Here is an 8,368-nt window from a genome sequence, read left to right on the forward strand (position 1 = left end):
ACCACCTCGCAATGAGACTATGATGAATATTTTTGTTTTCCTTCCTTTCGTCTTAGGGGGCATGGCATAGGTTCATAGATTTGTCGGCCAAGGGTTCTTTGCTTTACGGTTACTTACTACATCACGGCGTTCTAGCACTTACATCATATCACTGTTACTATCAATTCATGTTTTTTCTTTGTCATCCTGATATCCCTCCCCTTTTTTTCTATTTCTTCATCCGAACCAATCACACATTACGGATACCTTAACTACTCTTGACCAAAACCATTTCTGCATAGTGGATGGAACGAACCAATGAACTGAGGAACTGCTTTTTGGGTACCTACTTAACTGGCTCCTTCAGAACAGGCGGTCCTATCTACTTCTTACGTGTTGGTCAGGGCGCCTTATGATGTACATACAGCTCGTACTGACGCTGTTATAGTCGGAGCGGACGTGAGTGTTGTGGCTTAGCTCACTGGTCTGGCATAGGCATAGGGACATAATCATTACCAGCGATTTAGCTGTTATTGAGGGCGTTGATATTTTTAAATGAGTTGTTTTGGTTGCTCCTGTGACTTGTTCGTGTTGTTTTGCGTCGATGTTAAGTCGGGTTGAGGGATATACTGTCAAAAGCGCTCTATGTATTTTGTGGATTAAAAAGCGATGGGGACTCTAGAGCTTCTGGAGTTCTTGTCTATAAAGGAAGCGAATACCTGACACAGACAGTACTGAGGTTATATTATCTCAATACAGAGCAAATCATATGTAGGTCGGACACTTGGTCGCTGGGGTTTTTGCTTCGGTGATATTCTATGAGTAGATTGTGGCATTGATTCTTCGTAATTAGCCATGTTTCTTTCTTTCGGGAGCTAATAAGGATTTCCCGGTATTGGGTTACCCCCTTTTCACCTCGCTAAGTTCTAAAATACTTTATAACTCACTAAGGCAAAATGAGAATATATTCCTACCGAGACTCCTACCGAGACTATGTTCAGTAGTAATTAGCCTTGCTTGCCAGCTCCTTGTAATACGGGGCTTAGGCCTTGAAACCTCGGTTTACAACGAGATAATTAAAAGGCCATCGAGCAACTCAAGGTTCAGGTACCCGGTAAGCTAAACGCACGGGAGTACCTAGATGGTGAAACTCACTCTTCGTCTCGTATTCTATACCTAGGTAGGTTTTGGTAGCGAATTGAGTTTCACATCGGACGACTTATCCCATGTTTTTACGCTTAGGTGGTGCTGAACTGCGTATCCGTCATGAAGACTTACCTACTAAGAAGTCACTTAATTACCCAGGAACATTATAATACGTCTATAGCTTCTAGTATGGGCTTATCATCCTACATAGTGCCATAGTGATTTTCACGTGGTAGGTAAATAATTACAATAGGTAGAAAATTTCATCAGTTAAAAGTACTAGAGCTCCTACATAGGCTCATGCAGAATCATCTACCATGTGTGCTGTAAACCTAGAAAGGGGGTGAGCTTTTCCCCGTAGTCTAAGATCAGCTCAGCTCAGGATCAGCCTAGAATTCCTGTCAACATGGAGCTGAACTCCAGTAGAACTATCTTGGACCAAGACCAACATCCACGGCTTTGAGGCGCCTGAACCAGCCGGATGGTTTGAAGCTTATTTCCCTGTCCGTCCCCCGCGAACCCGACAGTGGATTAAGCTTTAAAATGGCATAAATTAAACCATTTAGGAGCACTGCGAATGTAGTTAATTTTAGGAGTCCGTCGCTCATTGTCGGTTCTGAGTACTGAGCCCCCTTTAGGTAGTTACCTGGGTATGTGGGTATGGGTAGGTACACGCACTCACTTGACCATAACGGTGTTAGACACATATAGTATTCTGGAGTTCTCCTGTACCCTTTCTAGAGAGCACGTATAATCACTTATCCGAAAGTCTCTTACTCCAGTCATTTCTCCCATGAAATAGCTCACCCAGACAGCTTTGGCCGCCGAGGACAAAAGTAAGAACGTAAGAACAAGTAGAAACCTACGGGGGTGATAGTGAGGAGAATATGTCCGTATCAGATCATGCCAACAGCGCTCTACTGCAGTACAGTGATCTTTAACCTTTTAAATGGGCACTTTAGAAGATACGTAATATAACCTATTTTCACTTAGGAATGAGGTCTAGGCAATTTGCGGGGTCCGTAGGTCTACGCGGAGAGACTCATGTTTATACTCGGTTTTTGCATTAGGCGCTCTATTCGGTTTTGTCGATACAAGGTAAGTGAAGGCACAAGATCTTGAAGACATGGTCCACGAAGCGAAAGAAACATGTGTCTTGAATATCAGTGAAAACATACATATACCAGTCAACCTCCTCAAGACTATTCTATTCTATTCTCACCAAGCAATAGCGACTCGTTCAATAATTTATTAGCTTACCGTTTACTATTCATACATCCGTATAACACCAATAACTTACCACCAACTTAAATTTAAAATGGTTACCTCTGGATCCCCTTCCGAATCTCCTCGTGGAGCTCCTAGCAACATGGATGCTTTTGCTCTGTTTGAGGCACTTACGGGCCACAAAATCGACAGGCGCGTTATTCCTTCTAGGACTATGTCCGAGGACTACGAGGTCCTCGGCAACGAGAGGGATGACCGCCCTCCCCTTGGCCAGGAGCCTTCTCCTGATGAGCCTCCCAAGGATGTGTTCATCGGTGCCATCAACCCGTATGCCCTAGTTGAGGCTATGGTCGGCCATCGATTGGACCGTCATGCTCTGTCGACTGCGCGCATCCTCGCGGATGTCCTGCAGACCGACTACGACGAGCTCTTCGACCTGAAGCACAACTCGGTGCTCTTTGCCGGCCTCAAGCTCAACGAGGAGAACCGCCAGGCCGAGGAGATCTCCGAGAAGGAGATGCAGATCCTCGACGAGCGCGACCTTGTCACTCCCGACTTGTCCCGCGTCAAGAAGCTCGACGACCTCGAGAAGATCGGCCTCAAAGAGGTCGGCGACATCCGCATCAAGATGGCCCGCATGCAGAATGGCAAGCTCCGTCTTGTCCTTGATGGCCAGTCTCTCAGCAAGACTGTCAGTAACCGCGATGTTACCGAGACCATAAACGAGCTTGTGCTTCCCTTCCGCCACGGAAAGGAAGACCAGCCGTGGTCTCCCCCCAACAGCTCCTGGCGCGACATGAACGATGTCATCTTCCGGAACATCCCGCGTCGCTTCATGATGGACGGCCCACTCTTCGCCATGCAAGGCAACTCCCACCAATTCCGGGAGCAATACCAGCACCGCTTCGACGACCCGACCCAGGGAGCCTCGAGCGACAGCTGGCTAATCGCAGGCATCTTCTCCGTGTTCTGGGCGAACCCCGCCATGATCAACCGATCCACGCGGACGACCGTGACCGGACCCATGGACCGCCGCCGCCGCACCCTGAACATCCGCTTCCACGACAAGGGCGGCCGCAACAACGCCGACACGGACACCGTCGAGGTCGACTACCAGATCCCCATCAACAACTCGACCGACATGCCCATCTACGCGCACTCCAGCGACGGCTACGAGACTTGGCCCGCGCTCTACGAGAAGGCCTTCATCAAGTGGATGACCCGTTCCGAGGACCGCGGCCGCGTCGACATGACCCAGGCTCACAGCGGCGACCCAATCAAGGCCAGTGCGTAGTCATCCATCCATCCATCCATCCATCCATCCATCCATCCATCCGGCCGTCCATGTTCAATATTTTTTTTCCCTCCCCCTTTTCTCGGCCCGCACCGAAAAGTCGGGGATTTTCTGCCCCCAAGACCAGTCTAACCCCCTTTAGACATATTAGTCGAAAAAACCAGCCGCTAACATCATACTTCATTAATATAGTGGCCCAAATTAACGGCCGCGAGCCCCGTTATTACTTCACCGACCGCCACTCCGGGTCTGAGCTCGTAGGCATTGTGCGCTCCTGCAGCGTGAACAAGCGCACTATTAGCCCCATGGCTGCGTGGACGCACGCCACAGGAGACAGTATGTAACGTCCTGGGTTTCTTTTCCCTTCTACCTATCGGGTCGGACTCGAGAATTCTCGGTCAATGAGGCGGTGGCGGTTTCGCCCCGACAGCTAATCTAAGCGCTTTTGGACTTGTTTTCGTTGGAGAGAGAGAGGCTGGTGCTAATTCCGATATTATATAGTGTTCCGCGGCAGCAATTTGGTTGCTAACCATGCGTACTCGGTCTTGGGCTGGGTCAGCGAGGGCCAGGAGGACAATGTGCGTACCTTTATATATCCCCCCCCTTTTCCAGCCGATCGGAGAGCTACCTATTGTTTCCGGGACATTTCCGAGCCATTGAAATTCGATAGTATAAGAAATTAACCCTGATAATAGCAGTACATCATCATCAGGAACCCGTGGGGCGTCACCGAACCCCGCGGCCTAACATCGTACCCGGGCCTTCTCGACCGCGTCGAGCCCGAATTCTGGCCACCGGCGGCTCTCCTCGACCGTGATGGTGTTTTCAGCGTCGAGGTTCAGGCTTTTAAGAAGTACTTCGCCTGTATCGGAGTTGCCAAATAAGCTACTCCTCCGTCATCGGACAGTCTGTGAATCGTCTCACGACATGTTTCAGCTGTGTGGAATGGCTCCGCGTCGGTGGGTTTGTAGTGGATTTGTTGGGGATTAGTTTTCTTGGTTTGCATTGTAGGTTTGTCGAGTAAAATGTCTTAAACAACGCAGATCTTGTATGTCTGGGGACTTAAAAAAAGGAGGGCTGCTTTCTAGAAAGAAACGTTAGGGTACCTGTTATCAGCTTATAGACATACAGATTGGCAATTTACCTAGAGGTTTATCATGCCTGCCTTGTTCACCTTGAGCTGTTGTGTATCTCAACTAACGCTAGACCATGTGTTATACTCCCCAGGTAGATATAACACTCCCATTCGATATCAATACGGGGGCCGTGGTTAGTCGTTATGGTGAATGAATGTAGATTCATAATTGGTCCAATTAGGTATAATACCCCCGTATCATCTTGACTAGCATCAATACCTACTTACACTACCTATGCTTAGCCACGTCATGCATTAAGCCATTCGTCTGATTTAAAGCCTTGACTTCTTCATCGCCCGTCAGTAGCAAGATATTTAATACTTTACTGTAAGCTTGAGGAGGGCTAGTTCAGGCTGCCTTGAAGTTGCACTAACGCGCTCCGTTGGGGCAGAAGCAGTCCTCGAATCAATTTATAGGTTGAAATACGTGCCGAAATACGAAGCTTCGCATTTCTAGCCATCATTCAAGAGGTAGAATTCATTTTATTGATTCACTACAGATTGTATTGTGATTGGATTTGAGCCACGTATTGCCCTATTTCGTCTCAGCTTTACTTCAGACATATTTTTATAAATAGCCTCCTGTCATGACTGATGCCGTCATACCCAAGATCCTGTGTCCCACCTATATCATCAAAGGAGCTGATATCTACAAAAGCAGGCTCTACAAGTCATATACCTATGGCGGCGATGAATATAGCTAAAAGAGAGTGCGTCAGGCATGAATCAGGAGTGGATATGATCAGTGTTATTCGAACAAGCCGACAAGAAGATATTCATCAGTCAAGAGAGCCGACATGTGGACCCATAGCTGTAAGGCCGTATGCGGTGGCTGGCTAAATCTAGAAGGTTCCTTTTATAGACGAGGCTGCGAATCTATATAAGTAAAGGCTACCTCTATTCAGCTAATTTCTGAATCACTCTTAGCATCAGTAGCACAACCAACACATTCTTCGCCGCCACTACAGTTCCACGGACCACAATAGCGAAAGCTAAGTCTCAATCAAATATCTGTGAATCCGAACTTATATCACTTGCCAGAGCTAACAATTATTCAATGTCAAATGAAATCACATGCTGTGTATTTGTTAGACATCAAGCTGCTTAGTGACTACCTGATAGACCTTTTATTTTAGAATTTAAGTTTTTCTACTTAAGTAATTCTGCGGCGGATTGCATACCTAAAGCTGGAAGAGCCTGAAACAATAAATCTGACGATACTTTTTCGTGGACACGTCTCGCTTTCTTAAATCCACCTCTCTACTAGCATAATGGGTGCACATGATTATTCTGGCCTTGAGGCCGACTTCCTCAAATTAAAGGAAATCCAAGGTCTTCAGCTGGGTACCAAAGAAAGGAACAAAAAGATCGTCGAGAGATGTAACTGGTACATGTTCTGCGCTTCAGATATCAGAGGGAAGGACTATGAAGACCCCCACGAGTTTATTCTTCACTGCTATCAAAATGTCCAGGCAAATTGCCCCCCTAAGCAGATGAAACCAAATACTAAGATTAACGAAAGTCTTGCAAAAGCGTATGTTCAGAATTTTCCACCAACCTTAGTACCGAACAAGAAATAATCTCATACAAAGATTACTGACATAAAACAGTTTCATTTCCAAGTATCATAAACCATATGAGGAGGGCACCCGGAAATACACTGAGAGCCGCGATGATGTAGAAGTAGAGGATATACAGAAAACTCTTACCGATGCTTGGGAAAGGTGGAAGTGCGACAAAAACACCAGGGCTCATGAATTCAAACAGGCTATAGACAGCATACCCAATCCAGAGAAAATTAAAAGGGTAGTTTGTTTAGGGCTGGGTCGTATACTTATGCCAAACTTTGGCTCTCATCAACAGTCTCCGGAGAAAGATTCTGGCAATAATACACAGAGGCCGCGTAATATCATCATGCCGCGAAATATCGCTCAACATATTGCCGCCGTTTCGCTAGTTAAGCAATTGGAGAAGAAAACGAACAAGGAGATCCCTCTCTATACCGCAGATCCCGAATATGGAGACGAACACAAGAAAGCTCTCGAGACGTTACCTTTTGGTAAGTTTCTCGTTCTCGATCCAGGATACGGTGTACACCAGCAATTTACGTATATCGATGACAACACCCTGGTTTTCGATATGGCTGGACCGCCCCAATGTCCTACAATGAGAATAATCCAAGAGTTTGCTCGACCGGTCGCGATTATCACCGGGGAGATTCCTCGCAGAGGAAAGTTTGAGGATAGGCTCTGGTTTGAGGTCAAAGCAGAGAACGGCAAGGAAGTACAAATACCGGGGTGCGCGTAAGTCACATTAATCCCAGATCTTTCTTCATATTGCTAACGAGTACCTACAGCCACTTACCACTCCCTGATGGTTGTTTTCGATTTGGCGGACTGTGCCCGAGGCGGGTCAGAGACATGATCGTCTACGAATACAAACAAGAGAACAAGTTTCCTGCGGAAAAGGAGGCATCTGCGCGGAAATGGGGTGCGTGCGATTTAGTGGACTACGGCCGTCGGGAAAAACTAGACGCCCAAGTCGGCGCGTACTGGCATACCGATACTCGTTTGTACGTGCGCAGATCTCGTCCATCATACTTTTTGAGATTTCTCGAGTGGTGTAGCGGCCTGCTACTGACATACTGAGGTCTACAGTATACTATAGCGTCGCTTCTGAAAACACTTTATAGGTGGTTTAGTCGGTTTAGTCAGTTTATTTAGTTAATATTATTGCCGCGTTGCTTTTAGTTCTGACGTCTACCTATAGAGACTGCGAGACCACACCGGCAGGCTATTTTCCAAGGGTGGTTCAAGATGGAACATGACGAGAACTGAGTGATCGACAGAGAGGATCGTCTACTATCCAGATAGATAAGTTCGAAGCGTTTCCATGCGTCTACAGCTTGAGCTATGCTTGGATAGAAATGCTGATACAACAAATTAATTTTATGCAGTTGGAATTCAAGCGTAGAATTTTATTCGAGTATACTCCATTTTTCTTTTAAGCTACACCTTTGGCTTTTATATACCAAATTACCAAATTACCAACTACCAGTTCCAGCCGTGCATAGAACTTCTCTTAGTAGTATTTATTGAATGTGGAACCACGTTCTTCGAATACATAGAACGCCAAGATTTCGCATACCGCCAACGCTAAAAATTCGACACAATCGGATCTTTGATTTCCAGGCTAAAAAAAGAATCCACCAGGCGCTTTTAATATCGCGCCAAGTGGGCAAGGAAAAAGAAAAGTCTTTGAGAGCTGCAGGATTCGAACCTGCGCGGTTTCCCATCGCGGGTTATATGGTGTTCTTTTGGAAGACCTAAACACGACGCCTTAACCACTCGGCCAAACTCCCATTGGTTGTTGGATGATTGATGAATTACAAAAACAACATTTATACTACGGAAACTTCCATAGTAAGCAGACTTCTTAATGAGACCGACTATTAATATCTTTCGCTCCTTATGAACCTTTTTATTTCATTTCTAAGAAAATTATAATTTGTTTAGTTAGAACGTTAAGGCGGAAAAGACATTTAAGTACCCAAGTACATACATATTGTTGTAAGGTAAGATATTGAT

General features: G+C 46.2%; 2 protein-coding genes and 1 non-coding gene across 3 annotated transcripts; 2 read left to right on the plus strand and 1 right to left on the minus strand.

The window, feature by feature from the left end:
- The first annotated feature begins 2,282 nt into the window (after positions 1-2,282).
- F4817DRAFT_354289 (uncharacterized protein) lies at positions 2,283-3,660 on the plus strand. Its single transcript, XM_049305496.1, has one exon. It carries the CDS (start codon positions 2,444-2,446, stop codon positions 3,644-3,646), a length of 1,203 nt encoding a protein of 400 aa, XP_049153722.1. The 5' UTR covers positions 2,283-2,443; the 3' UTR covers positions 3,647-3,660.
- Positions 3,661-5,713: 2,053 nt separating this feature from the next.
- Positions 5,714-7,531, plus strand: F4817DRAFT_21227 (uncharacterized protein). Its single transcript, XM_049298707.1, has 3 exons — positions 5,714-6,315; positions 6,392-7,084; positions 7,138-7,531. The coding sequence occupies exons 1-3, from the start codon at positions 6,053-6,055 to the stop codon at positions 7,427-7,429; spliced, it is 1,248 nt and encodes a 415-aa protein (XP_049153723.1). The 5' UTR covers positions 5,714-6,052; the 3' UTR covers positions 7,430-7,531.
- A 508-nt stretch (positions 7,532-8,039) lies between these two features.
- F4817DRAFT_t157 lies at positions 8,040-8,142 on the minus strand. Its single transcript has one exon. It is a non-coding gene; the product is annotated as a tRNA-Leu (tRNA).
- Between the last annotated feature and the right edge of the window lie 226 nt (positions 8,143-8,368).

Source organism: Daldinia loculata (genome assembly GCF_022478755.1).
Source record: "Daldinia loculata strain CBS 113971 unplaced genomic scaffold F4817scaffold_106, whole genome shotgun sequence".
Classification (NCBI taxonomy): Eukaryota; Fungi; Ascomycota; class Sordariomycetes; order Xylariales; family Hypoxylaceae; genus Daldinia; species Daldinia loculata.

Excerpts from the sequence above, each read along its gene's own strand:
- F4817DRAFT_354289 (XM_049305496.1), top strand. The coding sequence starts at position 2,444 with ATGGTTACCTCTGGATCCCCTTCCGAATCTCCTCGTGGAGCTCCTAGC.
- F4817DRAFT_21227 (XM_049298707.1), top strand. The coding sequence starts at position 6,053 with ATGGGTGCACATGATTATTCTGGCCTTGAGGCCGACTTCCTCAAATTA. Across the intron at positions 6,316-6,391 it reads AACGAAAGTCTTGCAAAAGC|TTTCATTTCCAAGTATCATA; the intron begins GTATGTTCAGAA and ends GACATAAAACAG. Across the intron at positions 7,085-7,137 it reads GTACAAATACCGGGGTGCGC|CCACTTACCACTCCCTGATG; the intron begins GTAAGTCACATT and ends GAGTACCTACAG.